The sequence below is a fragment of the Lactuca sativa genome, chromosome 8 (genome assembly GCF_002870075.4).
Source record: "Lactuca sativa cultivar Salinas chromosome 8, Lsat_Salinas_v11, whole genome shotgun sequence".
NCBI lineage: Eukaryota > Viridiplantae > Streptophyta > Magnoliopsida > Asterales > Asteraceae > Lactuca > Lactuca sativa.
This window is the reverse complement of record NC_056630.2, coordinates 130,641,722-130,661,039: the sequence shown is the minus strand read 5'-3', so window position 1 is coordinate 130,661,039 and position 19,318 is coordinate 130,641,722. Positions and strand designations below refer to the sequence as shown.

At 35.9% G+C, this 19,318-nt stretch overlaps 1 protein-coding gene and 1 long non-coding RNA gene across 4 annotated transcripts; one reads left to right on the top strand and one right to left on the bottom strand.

The window, feature by feature from the left end:
- Window positions 1-13,525: 13,525 nt before the first annotated feature.
- Window positions 13,526-16,696, bottom strand: LOC111917095 (uncharacterized). Of its 3 annotated transcripts, XM_023912762.3 has the most exons (3): window positions 16,292-16,696; window positions 13,955-14,551; window positions 13,526-13,835 (listed from the first exon to the last, which is right to left on the bottom strand). In XM_023912762.3, the coding sequence occupies exons 1-2, from the start codon at window positions 16,303-16,305 to the stop codon at window positions 13,963-13,965; spliced, it is 603 nt and encodes a 200-aa protein (XP_023768530.1). In that variant the 5' UTR covers window positions 16,306-16,696; the 3' UTR covers window positions 13,526-13,835; window positions 13,955-13,962. The 3 variants fall into 3 exon arrangements, 2 of the variants coding, with proteins under 2 accessions (XP_023768530.1, XP_023768529.1); XM_023912761.3 differs by lacking the exon at window positions 13,526-13,835 and having other exon boundaries at window positions 13,903-14,551; XR_002858787.3 differs by lacking the exons at window positions 13,526-13,835; window positions 13,955-14,551 and adding an exon at window positions 15,939-16,182.
- A 58-nt stretch (window positions 16,697-16,754) lies between these two features.
- On the top strand, window positions 16,755-18,745 carry LOC111917096 (uncharacterized). Its single transcript, XR_002858788.3, has 3 exons — window positions 16,755-16,892; window positions 17,535-17,585; window positions 17,903-18,745. It is a non-coding gene; the product is annotated as an uncharacterized LOC111917096 (long non-coding RNA).
- The last annotated feature ends 573 nt before the right edge of the window (window positions 18,746-19,318 follow it).

Genomic DNA, 19,318 nt, shown 5'->3' with positions numbered 1-19,318 from the left:
GCTGACGTGGCCAACCTAGCCACACTTGTAGCAGCCCAAACCCCTGGAACGAAAAGCCCTATCGTGCGGTTTCCTGCACGTGCTACACTGACTCCGGTCCTGCTGGCCTCTTGAATATTGGTCAGAAGTCTTGGGTCTCTTCCCGAGACCCTCCAACGTATGCACCTGATCATACATCCTCTTTTCAATGTGCTCCAAATCAATCTCCCGCTCTCAAGCTCTAGAGATCATATCATTCAGGGTCTCTAACCCTGAAATACTCACGAATTATATGATGTCATCTCGCAGCATATCGTGATACCTTACTTTCTTCATCTCCTCATCTGCTACATACTACAATACCAATAAAGCCCTTTCCCAGAACTTGGCAGTGATCTCTGTCACCGTCTCAGTAGTCTGGCGGAGATCCATGAACTCTCGTGCCAACTACTGCACCTCAATCGTCGGTGCAAACTCATCTCAAAACCTGGTCGAGAAGTCATCCCATGACATAGCAGAGACCACATCATCACCCAACTCACTACCAATCTTCTCCCACCAATCACGTACCCGATCCTTCATAATGCAGGAAGCATATCTGACCTTCACCTCCTCGGGGCAGAAACTCATCCTGAACGTGTTAGCCATATCTGTTAACCAGCTCCTACTGACAATGGGGTCCCTCTCCCCATGGAACGCAGGAGCTCCACAAGCACGGAACTCTCGGAAAGTCAGTGTGCGATCTCCCACGATAGCCATAATCTCCGCACGGAATGCACCCAAGCGCTCGTCCACTATCTTCGAAACACAGTGAGAGATCTCCGATGAAATCAACTCCTACAACTGCTCGCTAATCGGCTCAGCACCTGCACCTGAGCCGAAACCCGAACCTGAACCATCTCCCTGAGATCTCATCTCCAAACTGAAATAGAATCAATCCAACAATCAGAACATACCAAAGAATCCACCTCTCATAAGCTTCTTAGATTCTCCAAGACTCTCACCGATTCAAGTATGGATCATGTGCTTTCAGTAGTACAGGCCCAATACTACCTTCCACACCTGTCCATACTTCCCTCAGAAATCCTCCTTAATCCTCTAAGTCACTTCTTCAAACCATTGTGCCAGTACTCACTGAACCATACTACTAACCCACTGCATCATATCCTAGGCTTTCCTAGGTTCCCGAACCCACCCAACCCTCAGCTGCTGAAGGATTCCAATTAATGTCAACTAGCTACCTTATGAATATAGCCACATGAAACAGAGATCAGATAATCCTTCGAGTAAAAGACTCAACCCTAGAACGGTTGGACTCAAACAAGAGATGCGTAATAGGGTCAAATCTATCACTCTGAGATTATCCAGCCTATTCTACGTGTGACTTAGCATACTCACTTAGTAGCTAACTTACATTGGTATGAGTCCCACAAAGCATAAAGCAAGCAACATTCAGCCAATGGAAAAACTAACCAACATACTCCAATCAAACCATTATATACTCTAATCAGGAATCTGTACTAGCATGCGATTCGAAGGCTCACACAATCAGGCATAAGCCAAACAGTCCATCCTACCACTGGCTGATTAGTTCTAGCATGCAAATCTACAAGCTCATATAAGCATACAAAGGTATCTCTCATAGATCCTTAGCTCTAATTGCGAATCACATAATTATATCATATCACATAACAAACATGTATTGGTATTTTGGGAACCACATACCTGAGTTCGGTCGATTTCACGCATCACGCCACTTTCTTTACTTAGAAATTCTTTTGTAATTAAATGTTTTTATTAATTTCATCAAGCCCTCAGTTTGAGATCAGGCACACTCGAGAGTATGCCTGAATCCCTCAAACCTAGGCTCTGAACAAACTTGTAACATCCCAAAATTCATGACCAAAACTTTCATTTTTAATATAACAAAAACACATTTGTAAATTGGTTCACACATTGAAAAGAATTTCAAAGAAAACGTTTATCAGAGTTCATTCCCAGAAATCACATATTGAGGAAAACATAGGTGTATGCATTGCGATCGTCCTGAGCTCCCTTATTTGAAAACTGGAGGTACCTGAAACGAAAACTGAAAACTGTAAGCACGAAGCTTAATGAGTTCCTCAAATACCACATACCATACATATCAACTGAACCATACATGCCATACATAACCGTGAGCCGTACATATATCATAATCAATAAAGGTGTTATGTTTCGCACATAGTCTTGCCATTATGCCACTGGCCGCCTCGTGATCTTTCTTGCCAATCTGGGGCCATCCCATGGGTCTTACAGACAAGTGCCAAGAGCCACCTCTTGGTCTTTCATGCAAGCGTCACAAAGACAACTAGCATACATACTACTCTACTTAACCAATTAGCATACAATGTGTCAGGAGCCACCTCCTGGTCTTTTGTACGTACTACCTAGGGCTAACCCCTGGGTCTTCCTACATTACAAAATAACATATAGTGTGCCAGGAGCCACCTCCTGGTCTTTCATACATAATGAATAGGGCTAACCCCCGGGTCTTCTTACAATACATAATAGCATATAGTGTGCCAGGAGCCACCTCCTGGTCTTTCATACATAATGCCTACGGCTAACCCCCGGGTCCTCCTACAATACATAAACCAAATGGGCCGGCATTGGTGCCTTCGACCCATACAAATAGTGAGGAGACTCACCTCAATTGCAAAAGCTTCCTGGAAGAATCCCTAGCTACTGCACCGCTGGCTTCCCGAGCTATTATTACCAAAACCAAATAAAATCTTAGTTAATAGGCCAAAACCCTCAAGTTTGGCCCAAGGTCAAACTTGGTCAAAAGTCAATGGTCAACGGAAGTCAAAGTCAACAAGTCAAACTTCAGGCTGAGTACGACCAACGTACTCAGCTCGTACGCATGGCGTACTTACCAACCAGAATCGGGACCCCATACGAGTACGCGCATCATGCTCAATGGTACGCCCGGCCAAATGGCACTTCTCCATTAAGTGCTTAATCTCTTAAGTCCTTTCATCCAACACTCAGATCTAGTTCCACAACATCATTCTAAGTCATAAAGTTTCCACCTTTATGACTTTCCATGTCTAGAAAAGGTCCAAAAGCTAAAACCTTAACTTATTAATCTATTAAGGCATCATGACACTCTCATGGAAGGTATAGAAGGTTCAAGATTACATTTTTATGGATCCTAAAAGCTCCATAATGGATAATGTTTCCAACTTTATCCATTAGAATGATCCAACCATCAGAATCTAGCCTTTAAGCATCAAATGGGACCAAAAGTGCATCTTTTTCAACTTAATCCATTAAGTCCAAGTCTCCCACCTTCATATCTGAATCACAATGATGTTTAGATGGATAAATTTTCCAACTTTATGCATAACAAGATTTTAAACTTTCAAGATCTAGACTTTATGCACTAAAATTACCAAAAGCTCATAACAACCGAAACTAGCTAGATCAAACAAATGCATCATCAAGATTCAAACTTTATACCTATAGAAGATAGATCAAGGTGAACAAAGTCCAAATCTACAAGCTCCAATGCAACCAACACTTCTACAACAATTTCCTTCTTTTCCAATGTGCACCATGCATACTCCAAAGCAATCAAAATCACCTTCTTTTAGCTCAAAAGGCTTATCTAAGGTTAGGTTTTCATGATAGGGGTGTTGGATTGGTGGAGGCTGTGAATGGAGTTGGTTTGGGGGAGTTAAGGAGCTTAAATAGGGCTTAAACCACAAAAATAGGGTTTGGGCACTAATTGCGTACGCCCAACGTACTCAGGTTTCCATTAGTACGCCCAGCGTACTCAGCTTGGCCCAAAACCACCCAAACTTTAAATGGTCATAACTTCTCCGTTCTAACTATGTTTTCGATGTTCTTTATATCCACAGAAAGGTATTGAGGAGCTCTACAACCCTATCTAATTACGTTTGAATTAAAACACATCGAACTAAAATCCATAATTCATAAAAGAAGTCTGAAACACTACATTCTCATTTTACCCTTTGACTCCAAAGTGCAAACCGAATTATTGGGTCACATATCTACATTACACACATCCAAATGGGCCTAAATTTTACCTTTTTAAAGGCCCTAATCCTTATGACGACCGCTCTTCGGGCCACAGCCTCGAATTAGGAATTGATTTGGAACAGGGCGTTACACACCCACAGGGACATTTTCGGAACTTATAGCACCATGAACAATTGCAAAGATTAGAGATTATCCAGTCAATGGCTTTTTTTAACTTCAGCAACTCGATGTAAGTATGCCTGCATTTACTAACAGAATATTAATCAAGTTACATTTTATTGATGCATTAATTTAAAAATCTAAATCTATTAAATTCAAAAGAATTCCAATCACACATCACATGTACAATCTTGAAAATGGTGCCAAGAAGTTGAACAAAGCTTTCAGATTACTTGCAAGCGATGAGCTTCCACATGCCCCAAAAAGTAATATTTACACAAATTCTATCATTTTATTTTCTCGTTCGGTATTTTGGGTAAATAAGGGTGAATAAGAGCACAGTCCCATCTTCTTCGACCTTGAATATGTTTATCTGTGAAAAGGTCAGGGCTATACATTAAAAAATAGATTTGGCAAGTTATACGATATCAAATTGACTTTCTTTTGCTTATCTCAAGACAAACAAAGAAACTAAAAGGCTTGGAAGTTAATTGTATTACATGGCATCTAAGGATAAAAGGAAATTAAAGAGCTTTTAATAGCTGACCATGACATAACCTACAAATCGTCAAAATTGAAGGGGAGAGAAACCTTAATTAGTCAAGTAAATAAATATTTTACAAATCACTAAGCAACTATACTCTTAAGCAACACTTCATAAATAAGTATTTTATAGATCACCAAGCATTTTCCTTTATAACAGGTGTCTACATCAAGTGATTATGCAAGGTCAAAAGTACTTGGTGTTGATGAAACTATTAGACTAGTGAGTGTGGGCAACTAGTTATCACATCCAAAATGTGGCACCTCATATGTCATATCAAAATATTGTTATAACACCAAATGGATGTTGATGAAACTATTAGACTAGTGGGTATGGGCAATTAGTTATTACACCCAAAAGGTGTCACCTCGTATCACCTCATATGTCATGTCAAAATGGTGTTATAACACCAAACGAAGGAAATTGACAACTAATTATAACATCTTTAATTTTTCATGTCATCATTTCTTTTTTATTTTTTTTGGTTTTTTTTCTTTTTTCAATTTATTTATTTTTTATTGTTTTTTTTTTCAATTTTTTTTATGAACATTGGATTAGTTAAAAAAACGAAACATGCAATTTAACTAACTCCTAGATTAACATAACATTAAAAACATGAAAAAAAATTACACGCCGAAAAAAAAAACTCAACGTTGAGCATTAAAATAAAAAATAAAAAATAAAATAACTAAGTAAATAAATAAAAATTGTCCTAAAAACTAAAAACTGATCAACTAGTCATCCAAATATTGCTTTTTAATTTTCTCATTCATCTTTCGGAGCACTTACATTTCTAGTGGTCCCATATTTTCTTTGCTAGTCTGAAGAATTGTTAAATCCTTCATCATTTGATCTTTCTCCGCTTGCTTACGAAGAAACTCCAAGTGCTCACATTGCACATCAACCTTTTATTTGGCGATCAGATTGTGTTGGTCGAACTTTGCTTTCATTTACGCAAACTCTTGTGCCCTTGTATCAGTTTTGTCTGCGTGACATTGAGCGCATTTTGCTTTGTCGCTTCCGATCGGTCGACGTAGGGGGAGATCTCTTCGATGTCGTCGAGGATGTCATACGTGTCGGCGTTGAGGTCGATGTTAGTTCGGGCATCAAAAACGTCAAACAACCTAGAATTGTGACATAAAAAGTCTAAACAACTCGAAGATTTCCCAACTTCATCATTTCATTCACTATGAAACAGATGGTTTATACATCAAAACTGATTACAACGGAAACCTCACTACATTAACTCTCACTCTCATATGAACCTAAGAACAATACAGAAAAGAACTGCAAGAAGTATGAACAAACCCTAATATGTGGATAGAGCGAATGAACAGTTTTGTACAAAAAATATCTAAGACTCTATCTCAAAATGACTTAGAGAGTAAGCTATATACTCCGGATCATAACATCCGGATACACCTGCAACCCGCGTGTAGACTCGATCTTATTCCTGCAAAAAATACACAATACATCCCTACAAATATATAGACATGCAAAACTTACCCAACAACTTATAATTAATGTTTATGTCTGAAATATTTATAAAAACAACATTTCTTAACATGCCCCCTCAAACTAAACATTAATTCAAGAAGACATGAACTTAATTATCCTTTTTAAACATATTAACCATATTGAGACGATTCAGAATATACTCATGTTGAGCACTACCAAGTGATTTTGTAAGTATATCAACATTTTGATTTGAAGATACAATCTTATTTACTTTTAGTATTCCATTTTCAATTTTTTCTCTAACAAAATGAAGGTCTACTTCAAAATGTTTTGTTTTTTCATGAAAACTGGATTCAAAGCCAATTTAATAGTAGACTCATTGTCACAAAAAACATTTGCTAGTAAATTTGATTTTATACCCAAATCATAAAGTAACTTCAAAATCCAGATTATTTCACAAGTTATACTTCCTAAAGCCCTGTACTCAGACTCAGTAGAAGAGCAAGAAACAGTACTTTGTTTCTTACTTTTCCATGAAACAAGAGATCCACCTAAGTACACCAAATATCCAGATACAGACCTCCTACTAACTAGACATTTAGCCCCGTCTGCATCTACAAAACCAATCACATCAAAAGAGCTAGACTTTGTGAAATGTATTCCCATACCTGGACTGTTCTTCAAATATCTCAACAGTCTGTGTAACACCTGTGCTTTTGGGCTTGTCATTAATGTTGATATAATAGTCTAGGTTAACATTTGTAACCCGTTTTGAAATAATAGAAGTGTATTACTTGAGTATTATGTGTTTTGTGCTTAATTGTGTGTCTTAATTTAACTAAGAATAAAAACAAACGTCAAAATGAAATTTTAGATAAAGCCTATATCTATGGATAATGTTGTAGTAGTTGAAATGAGGTTTTCGAATACATAAAGAATGCCGAAATCCGAGTTATAACGAAGAAGTTATGATATGTCGAAGTTTCGCGACAGAACCGGCATGAAACTGAATGACGTAAAATACGAAATTAAGATAGAGCGATATTTAGCCCTAGTAATCTAAACGAAAGTCGTAGAGTTCGTTAAACCGAGAGTGTGCATAAAAAGAATGCCCAAATCTGACTTCGTATCAGGAAGTTATGATTTTTCCGAAGTTTTGACTTAGCAGTATGTAGCCTGAATCCTCGATTTGAGATCAAGTGATTTTTAGCCGAAACAATCTAAACGAGAATCGAAGATCTTGTTAATAGTAGTGAAACGATAAAAAGATAGGCGAAAACGGACGTCAGATGAAGAGGTTATGAATTTATAACGGAGTTTTCCTGTCCCGGCCTACTAAAAAAATATAAAAGTAATATATTTATAATATATTAAAAATAAAGTCAAAATTAGCCAACGGAGTCTAAATGAGAGTTGTAGAGCATATTCTCACCTATGCGTCAATATAAAGAACGTTGAAACGGAGTTTGTATGCGAAAGTTATGAATTTTTGAAGTTCGGGGCGCGAAACCCAAGATTGTGCCAGTCACCACGACGTGGCACGTGCTCTGGAGTCTGCCAGACCCACTTGCGATGACGAACGCAGTGACGACCAATCACCATGATGTGGTGAAGGTTACCACGACGTGGCGAGGGAAAATTCAGCCCTATAAATAGCTTGAAGGGGGCTGCCGGCCAAGGTTGCCAAATTCTCTCCTCTCACTCATATTACCTCGATTTACATGCAAAGAAGTACCCCCGAAGCCACGATATCATCCCAAGACCCGAAGCTAGTCCCAAAGCTCGAAGATCCCGCGAAGAAAAGAGTTTTTGAGCCGAAGCTATGCCCGTAAGAAGCCCGGTGAGTGAAGTGAACCCAGTTTCACCGAAGAATACTACTCTTAGAGCCGTAGTGCTGTCTTATCATCTTCTGATCAAGTGAGTGTGTAGTTACCTTCTTCTAACGCATAATTATGAAGTATTTTATACAAAATATGTGTTATGTGTATATTTTGTTGTTATATGTGTGAATGTATATTCACTTTCTTCTATCTCATAGATACGATTTATTCTCTATGAAATACATGTTATGTGTATGTGTCTCATCTGTTGATTGGAATATGTATTGAATGAGAATGCTATATAGGTTTTAAACTATGTATAAAAATATATATATTTAACTACTAATATGTTGGGTAGAACATGGGTAGATAGTTGATGTGTGATAAACAGATGAGAGGCCTCGATGTTGTTGTTGTTGATCTAGTTATTCAGCGGAGTATGGATAATGACCACAGACTCTTTCTAGACAGTCATGTGGAACGCTAGCAGGCTCATAACCTGTAGGTGTTGTGAACGATGTGTTCACCGGTGTACTCTATCCCCCTCATTGTTGCCTTTAGGACATCTAGTGTTGAGGAAACCCCTTTGTAGTAATGTCCGTCCTGATGAAAATCCTAGATTAGGTCCCTTGAGATAGATGTTGTTTTAGGGACGTAAAGTGAGGATAACGGGAATGGGTAATCGGGTTATTGTTGGTTGGTGAAATTAAATATAATTATTTATTGCGGGTTGGAAACCCTATATGCTCACCAGGCTCCCAAGTCTGACCTACTCAGTTTTGCTGTATTACAGGTAGTGGCGCGCGAGCATAAGTTGGATGACTTATCAAGAACTTTTGATATTAGACCAGTTGTTATATGTAACTATTGTATGGTCTATCTTTTGTTGTTTATGCTTTTAGTCTGTTTATCGGAACATGACATCCCGAATATTGTTATATAATGAAAATGCATCTCTTGATGAAATGCTTTGATAAACCTTATTTTATCATATTTTGTTTTGGGAACAAATTCCACAACTCTTTTAAATCAATGGATTTACTCTGAAATTATTTTAAAAGCATAAATTAAAACGGTCTTTTCTGGCCGTGATTTTGGGGATGTCACGGTCTGAAAGCAATATTAACATGAGATTTATATGGCCTATGCATGTACTGACTTAAAAGCTGAACAACATAAGAAATATCAGGTCTTGTTATAGTAAGATATATTAACTTCCCAATAAGCTTCTGATAATCAGTTATATTAACCAAATAATCAGATTTTTCCAATTCATATTCTCTTTTAATGACCAAATTAGGCTCAAGTGGAGTTTTAACAGGTTTACAACCAAGCATCCCAAACTCATGAAGTAATTCCAAACAATATTTTCTTTGATTAAGACAAATTCCATTTTCAGTTTGTAACATCTCAATACCTAAAAAATATTTCAAATTACCCAAGTCCTTGATTAAAAACTGTGACTTAAGAAAGTTCTTAACAACGTTTAATTCAGACTCATTATTACCTGTTAAGATAATATCATCTACATAAACAAGAAGAACAACAACAGTATCTTGAGACTTTCTAACAAACAAGGAATAATCATTTAGGCTTTGTTTAAAACCAAAACTGGAAAGAGAAGAACAAAGCTTCTCATTCCACTTTCTTGGAGCTTGCTTAAGCCCATAAAGAGATTTTAATAACTTACAAACTCTGATATCATCCTTAGAATGATATCCTTCAGGTTGAGTCATATATACACATTCAGACAAATTTCCATATATAAATGCATTGTTAATGTCAAGCTGATAGAGAGGCCAAGAATTATGAATAGCCATAGAAATAACAACATGAACTGTTACTATTTTAGCAACAGGTGAAAAAGTCTCCTCATAATCTATACCCTCTCTTTGATTATATCCTTTAGAAATAAGCCAAGCCTTATATCTTTCTATATCATCATTGGACTTATATTTGATTTTAAAAATCCATTTACATCCAATGGCTTTTCTTACTTTAGGAAGATCAGTTATTTCCCAGGTATTATTTCTATAGAGAGCCTCCATTTCCTCATTCATAGCCTTGATCCAATTAGGATCTAAAGCCGCATCACTATAGGATTTTGGCTCAACAGTTTTATTCAGACTAGAAACAAAGCAAAAACTATCCTTATTAAGAGATGAATAGTTAACAGACCTTTCAATCCCATATTTATGTTTTCCTTTTATAACATAGTCACTAAATCTAACAGACATGTTAACATTTCGACCAGATCTGGTAACCCTAGTTGACAAACTATCAGAAGGATCAGTATTAAGAGACTCATTCTCCTTAGACAAGGCAGAAGAGTTTGGAACCAACTCATCAGAAGGAGGCACATATACCTCACCAGTCTGGTTGATGACATTAGAGGGACAAGTCTCATCCAGGTTATGGTCTGCATTAGCACCATCCAACTGATGGTCACTTCTCAAACTTTCTAACCCAGTGTTGTCCAGAACAAAACTAGAATCAATTGAATCATCATAGGAAAACAGGTCATTTGAGTCTACAGGGGTAACCGATTTATCTGTAAAAGATGAAGATTTAAGTTTGAAAGGAAAAACTGACTCATAGAACCTTACATCCCTGGAAACAAAAACAGAATTGGAATCAAGACTAAGTACCTTATAACCCTTTTTATCAAAAGAATAACCAAGAATAATACATTTATCTGCCCTTTCAGAAAACTTATCCAAATTATTTAATTTGGTGGCAAAACACAAACATCCAAAAACTCTAAGTTTATCAAAAACCGGAGTATTATTATAAACAAGTTCATAGGGAGAAACACCATTTAAAATAGAAGTAGGAGTCCTATTAATCAGAAAAACTGAGGTCAAGATAGCATCTCCCCAGTACTTGATTGGTAAACCATACTGAAACATTAATGATCTAGCAACATTTAAAATATGTTTGTGTTTCCTCTCCATAACGCCATTCTGTTGTGGAGTATGAACACAAGATGTCTGATGTAAAATTCCTTTAGACTCAATCAATTGTTTCATTTTACTATTTACAAATTCAATACCATTATCAGATCTAACAATCTTAATTTTAACAGAAAACTGATTAAGTAAAATATTAAAGAAAATAAGAACACAATTATAAACTTCATCTTTGGATTTTAATAGATACACCCAAGTTGCCCTAGTATAGTCATCCACTATTGTCAAAAAAGACCTAAATCCTTCTGTAGTTGTCACTCTATAGGGACCCTGGACAACTAAATGGATTAACTCACCAAGTTTAGAAGTAGTTTGTTGACTAATAGGAAAGGGTTGTCTGGTCTGCTTAGCTTTATGACACACATCACATGGTGGTAGATTTTCATTTCCAAGTTTTAGTTTGTTTCTTAAAGAACTTAAAGCTTGATCAGAAGGATGACCAAGTCTATTATGCCAAGTTAATTTAGACACATAACAAACAGAAGATGAAATAGATGAATTAGATAGATTACCTAAAGGTACACTATTTATGTAATAGAGACCTCCAGACGCTCTACCATTCCCCACCATCACCTTTGATTGTAAATCCTGAATTTTACAATTGTGTTCATTAAAAACAACTTCACAGTTACTATCTTTGCAAACCTTATGCACAGACAACAAATTAACATTGAAATCAGGAACAGCAAAAACATCAAATAGAGTCAAAGAATTAGAAAAATTTATGTTCCCAATTTTATCAATTTTAGCTGATGTCCCATTAGGATGACTGACAAGTAAATCTAATTTAGACACATCCACAGTGTCCTGAAGCAGTGACTCAGAAGTAATCATATATTGATTAGCTCCTGAGTCAACTATCCATTTCTGACCATTAACAGAAGCATTAAAAGCTTCAAACAAATCAGTACCTGTCATATTTGCACTAGCAGATGCTTCCTCATTGACTTGCCTATCACCAATAAGTTGTAAAAGCTTGGCATATTGATCCTTAGTGAGTTGATGAAACTCAGAATCCCCAATGGAATCAGAACAATTATTAGAACCAGTACTTCCAGAAGAAGCATTGGACGAATTTGCAGAAAAATTTTAAACAAAATTATTTTGATTATTTTTTTCACTTCTTGATTTAAAATCCTTAGGATATCCAATCAATTTAAAACATTAATTTATCTATGGTATGACCTTTCAGACCACAGTTCTTACATTGAACTACTTTACCCTTATTTTTATTGTTGTTTCGATTATTAAACCTGCTATTAAAAGCAGAGGACTGAGACTTAGTCATAGACTGAGATGACTGAAGAGAAGTCAAAGAACCATTTCTTTGAAGAGACTCCTCTCTTGACACAATAGAAAAAGCAGTTTTCACATTAGGCAAAGGATCCATTAACAAAATATGACTTTTAACTTGACTATATGAATCATCAAGACCAGATAAAAATTGCATAAGTTTCATGAGATTAGAGTGATCCTTCAAATTAATAGAGGCATCACATGTACATTCAGTTAGACTAGTAAGACCATCAAACTCCTTCCATAAAGAATCAAAAATAGAGGATAACAACCAAGAACTGACAACAGCATTAGCCCTATCCCATTTAGTTTTCTTAGAATCATCAACACTGGTTTTTTTATACGTGCCATCAACAAACTCTAGTTTGTTTCTTGCCTTAAGAGCCCTAGAAATGGAGTTTCTCCATAATCTAAAATTCTCATTTCCAGTTAACTTGGTTGTAATAATAGACGTGACGACATTATCAGAAGAGTGAATGTAGAGAGGATCATCAAAATTGATTTGATCATCCTTTCCACTTCCACCAGGTGAATCAGTAGCACCACCCGTCATAAAGACAGACAAATACAATCAACACAAACAAGAACAATAAGAAAACAATTCCCTGTACAGATCTTATGTCCAGATGGTCACCACGTTTTTCGGGGCCCAAGACAATCAGTACAGAGAATAACACAACAATAGATGACTTAATAAAGAAAACAATAACTGGTGTACACAAGACACCAGGATCTCACAAAACAGATACAACAAAGGACAGGGAATGAGAAATATCACAGAGATTTTTAGAGGAAATAACAAGGAATCGACTCTCTTAGTCCATTCTCTACTAGGGTTTATCAGTGACAAAATCCGACCCCTAGAGAGTTATTTCAGATAAGAGATTAATCGATCAGTTTAGGATTTCCAACCGAAGATCAGTATTGCACTCGATAATCGCACAGCAGAGCCTGCAAGATAAAAAAAAACTCTCGCAGTACCAAGATTTAGAAGAAAAAAACAAAGTATTCGTTTCGATTTAGGGTTTTCCTTCAACAATCGAATCGAATACACAGTAGAACACAGTTTATGGTAAATAGAGTTCAAAGAAGCCTACAACTGACCACAACAGTGTGAATTAAATCACAAAAGAGAGTTTCATAAATACCTAACAAATCAAAGAAGTAGCGGAACTCAGCGATCGTCACAGAAACAGCAAGAACTCAACGATCGTTGTAGAAACAAAGAGCCTTAGCTCTGATACCATGTAAAAAATCTAAACAACTCGAAGATTTCCCAACTTCATCATTTCATTCACTATGAAACAGATGGTTTATACATCAAAACTGATTACAACGGAAACCTCACTACATTAACTCTCACTCTCATATGAACCTAAGAACAATACAGAAAAGAACTGCAAGAAGTATGAACAAACCCTAATCTGTGGATAGAGAGAATGAACAGTTTCGTACAAAAAATATCTAAGACTCTATATCAAAATCACTTAGAGAGTAAGCTATATACTCCAGATCATAACATCCGGATACACCTGCAACCCGCGTGTAGACCCGATCTTATTCCTGCAAAAAATACACAATACATCCCTACAAATATTTAGACATGCAAAACTTACCCAACAACTTATAATTAATGTTTATGTTTGAAATATTTATAAAAACAACATTTCTTAACACGACACCTCTTTGATTATGCCTCCAACGATGTTATCGCCTTAATCCATTTTGGATCTAGCCTAACAATCTCCCATATTTTTTCAAACTCGAAAGTGTGTCCCATTTCGACTTGATATTGTTCACACGCAGATTTGTACACATCAAAATCATTTTCACCACTTTGTTTTTGCGATTCTAGTCTCATGAAAATCCCATTAAACTTGGTGCACCAGCGACTGATCGGAGTCCACTTGCTACTAAGCATATCGATATTGCGATATGGTTGTTTCTTCATTAGAGCATGGAATTTGTCGAGCACGACTTCCCAAAACCCAATTCTTCGCATATCATTTCCGATAGTTGAACCCTTTGAAGTCCCGCACCACGCCACCGCCAACGCGTAATCCTCCTCTGATGTCCACCATAGTGTAGGATCTTCTTCCGTATCCGCAACTGCCTTCTCTTTCCTTTTTCCCTTTTCCTTCCCATCTCCCTTTCCGACTACCTCCCGCTTGTGTTTCAGGAACAGTTTCTGGTGGTGGTTGTGTGGTTGGTGGTTGAATGGTTGTTTGTTGCATGGAAGTGGAAGCACTGAAAAGTTTTTGTTCCAGATTTGGGTTTTCCTGCATGTAAGGGGATGTAAGAAATTGCATTGGGGTTGAGTTTGAGTTGAGCAGGTTCATATAACTTTCGTATTGTGCGAACCCCATCGGGATGTATGTGTTTGTGTTTGAGGCGAGGTGTTCGGGTTTTGCTCCATATTTGGTTGAAAGTAAAAGTGGTTTTTATTAAAGTTGAAAGTATGAAGATGAGAGAAGATTGTGTTGTTAAAATTTTGTTTGTATATGTTTTTATATTTAAAATAAAAAAAAGTTAAGATTTTCTTTTTTTTAAGATATTGAGCGTTCGCCAACGGTCAAAAAAATGACCGTTCTTACGCATTATCGATCGTTATGTGGGCCACAAAATGGCTGGTAACTAGCCCTTTTGAAAATACCCGATACCCGAAGTGCCCGCCCGATTTTTTCGGGTATCGGGTATCGGGTTAATTTTTCGGGTATTTGGGTAACCCGATTTTTTTTCATGTCGGATATAGGGTACGTTTGTCGGGTTTCGGGTATACCCAAATTATTTTAAAATTTCATTTTTTTCGTAGAGCTTGTACTCTATAACAGGCATTTGATCACATTTAAATACTTATTATTATTATAAAACATAAATCTCTTTTATTATGACAGTATGGCAACAACAATATTAAAAACAATTGTTTATATGTCACCATGTTCTTTAAAACTTAACTATTTTCTAGATTATAGTTTTTACTACAACCAACAAACTCATTATCTTGACAAAACTTCAGAACATGGCAAAACTGATGGCTACAATTATCTTAAACATTTTAAACTTTTAAACTAAGATCTTTAAGTATTTGTTTTTTTTTACATCTTATTAGATTACATTAAGCTGTTAAAAGATTACTTAATATCTCAAATGTTATTGACTAAAAAATCTCAATGTTCAAAGTTTGAGTAACTTTGTTTATGTCATGTTTGTTTATATAAACAAGACTAATAGAGCACGATATATTTATTTCATTAAATTTATTTTTAGGTGCAATTCAAAAAAAAATTATATTTTTCGGGTAATACCCGAATTACCCAAACCCGACTCACTACCCGAATTTAATTTGGGTCGGGTAACGAGTATTTTTTTTAACACGAAAAACCCAAATTACCCGAAACCCGGAAAAATTACCTGATCAACACCCCTATTGGTAATAGACAAAAACAAAATATGGGTGGTGTTTAGCCGTGACCACAGCGTTATGCCCTTGCCACGTCAAGAAACGGATGTCAGCGTTACCTACACCGTTTAGTCTTAGGCAATAGCTACATACTTGCTCTTTCATTGATCACTACCATTTTAGGTCAGGGTAACTTAATGGAAACAATGCACATCACCAAGACACCAAGAAACCCAGAGTAAAGTTCAACAGCAAGTAATAAATAATAGCTTCAAAAGATAAACTTCCTTATCTCATTATCATTACCATTACCAAAATGACATGTCTGTGAGCCAATACATCAAAATGAAACATTTGAAGTGTTACCAAGTTTCAGATATCTTTTTATATATCTATCCTATCACACCAACACTTTTCAATTCATCAAGTACCAGATATTTCACATCAATCGTCTACTCATGGAAGTTGAATTCAGAAATTATTCGTTGAGATTATTGGCATTGTGTGAAACTGGATATTAGATAGAACACGCGCACAACAAAATATCACTAGTTCAGATCCAAAACAATTGATCATCGAATATAAGCATATATGATAGGAAGAAAGTTTGTATACTTACAAATTGACGAACATTGCCTTGTACACCAATTTGATTCTTGATTCAATAATCTGTAAATTCTGAAACTTGAAGCCCTAAACCAAGCTAGGGCATTCGGATACATATCTTCGAAAAGGCAAAATCAAAATCTTCAATGATATTAAATCAAATAACTTTCAACAACACACTTCTTTCTTTGCCTCTGATTGCACACTTTGGATTTGACCTGAAATCAATTGATACTTACTGGGAAAAAACACAAAAAAGAGACAGAATAAGAAAGGAGACTTGCAAAATCGAAATCTTCAATGAAATTAAATAAAAAAAGACGATGGAGGTGGCACCCGTGATTGAGGCAGGGCCAACTTAACCTTTATGTTAACTAATCCCTTACTTAGGGCCTCCAATTCTAAGGGGCCCCACTTAACCTATTTCAACAAATCTCGACTATTCGATTCTTCCTTCTCATTCGTGTATGCCATAAAAGTCATCAACCAAGTGACCGATTGTTCTTCTTCCTTCTAATTCTTTGATTCTCGATTGTTGGCAAAAAAAAAACAGCGATTTTTTGTAACATGTAGGCCCGTGAATCATGTTTCTGCTACAACTGCTTGTCTTGAAGGTAAGTGCGATTTTTACTCATTTTGTGCTTAGAATTTGCTTGTGAAAATTAATTTAGCTTTCCTTAAAGGTAATCAAGTGGATAAATGTTGAAATGGAGTGATCTCAGAGGGTTAAACTAGCTTTGACTTTGATTAAGAGTTTAATTGTTCAGATAAGGTTCAGATTAAATCTTCATTCATTACTTACTACTAGGTGTTGTGTTAGCCAAAACACTAAATGACATTAATAAGTTTCAAGTTCAACATCAGAACTTTGATTTTTGAGTAAATAGTGCAGACTTGATTATTGACAATTATGTAGCAGAAGATCGGATTTCTGATGATCATCCTCCATGCTATATTCTTATTTTCTTTTATTGATCCAATCACACATGATATGCATATCTTACTGTGCTGTTTGTAGTTGATGCTTCATCATTATTGACAATAGAACCTGAAAACAATGTGTTAAAAGCCTTATTTCATATTATTGATCCAGAATTTGGGACTGACATTGTCACATGTGGATTAGTGAAGGGCTTACATGTTAATGATGCTTCAGGAGAGGTGTTTTAGAGTAAATTGTAATGAGTTCCATAGAGACTATACATAAAAAAATTTGACATCAGTCAACATTCATTTTTATCATTTTTATATCTCAGGTTTCATTTCTGTTGGAGCTCACAACACCAACATATCTAGTCAAGGATATGGTAATTAAAACACAAACATCATTTCTTTTGTGAAAACATAATGTATGTTAAATTTGTGAAATATTTTGTTTGTGTTGACATGTAATGAAGTGAAATTGAAAACGTTCTTAAGAACAAATTTTAGATCTGTTATTACCTAGGCACATTAGTTGTATCTAATATTCTAATTAAAAACTAACTCGAAATAAATAATTTTAAAACTGAACGTAAGTTAGTGTACATAATTATTTAATTAGGTGTTATAAATCGGAAGATGCTAAATTTTATTTTAAGGTAATAATCTATACTCTAAATATATTGATATTGATTGTGTTTAGGTCGTGGTTGACGAGTCAAGGAGATTATAAAGTTACGACTAGGACAACTTCTACTGCAGTATAAGGTGAGTACAAAAGACTCCAAAATTTTGGTTCGCTTAGAGTCTCACACTGGTGAAGCCGCCCCGAGGTCTGCGTTGAAGAGCCTCCAAGACCAATGCTTCAAATCACATGATGCAGTCATGTTCGACTGTAGAAAAAAGGCTTTGATTCATATGTGATAAGAAGCAACAAATAAAAACACCCTGAAGCACCACAACCCGAACAAACAACATTTACCGGATCGATTCAAACCCTTCAATCAACGAATCTTTATTTTTCAGAATTTGTTGCAGTCGTTCCTTCCCTGTTGCGGCGGTGGGGGTGGGAAAAGTGGTGGATGGTGTCCGGGGAGAAAACTGGGAACATTATTGTTCCAAGGATCATATTGGATTAGGAAAGGGCGAGGGATAGCTACCTCTTTGCCAAGAGAGAGTAGAGGTTCCATACATTGGTTGTGTCACCATTCCAAAATACATCTTGACGGAGATGAAAGCTTCAATCGAAGATGGGAGAAAACGAAGAGGACGATTAAACTAGACAAGAGGAAGATTGTAATGTTTCTCACATAGGGTTAGGTAGAAGTTGAAGTAAGCGGTGGATTACATTGGAAGATGAGAACGGTAATCAGCTCTAAACCACTGGTGGTATTGAAGCCAAGCTAAACCACCAAACCGACAGCTCCAAACCAGACACTGTAGCTAAGCACATTTAAAATTTATTGTATGAGTAATTATTGAAAATTAGATTTTTATATCAATTAAAGTATCAAATAAATCGGATAAACTAATTAACCGCTTTTAATTTGATCATAAACTCATTACGTCGTTACCATTTTGTCCAAAAACAAAAAAATAAATAAATAAAATAAAATAAAAAAGTATGTATGATAAAATGGAAAAAGTTTATTCCTTTAAAAATTGATTTGATTTGATTTGAAAGTATATACCTCTACTAAGTAGCTAGTCGCAAGTCTAAGGGGGTTAATTTTAGTTACAAATCTACATAATTAAGGGGTTAATTTCATAAAATAACATAAAAATTTCATGTATTTTTGGTTTAAACCACAAGTTTTATTTTTTCCAATTAGAACCTTCAACATTTAAAAAGATAAAAAAAAAATCATTTTGCCCAGTTATTAGCAGTTTGTGTAACATCCATAAAAATTTATAAAATTTTAAACTTTTGAAAACAACCCTTTTTCAAAAGAAGTATTTACAAAACCATTGTTTCCAAAACATTACTTTAAAAATCAGAATCACTTTCGGCATAGTTTTCAAAACATTCACGTTATCAAAGTTTCCCAGAAATCATAAGTCCAAAAATGTAAGGATGTGTACGGTCACGCCTTCACCTTGACACGATCCACTGAAGTAC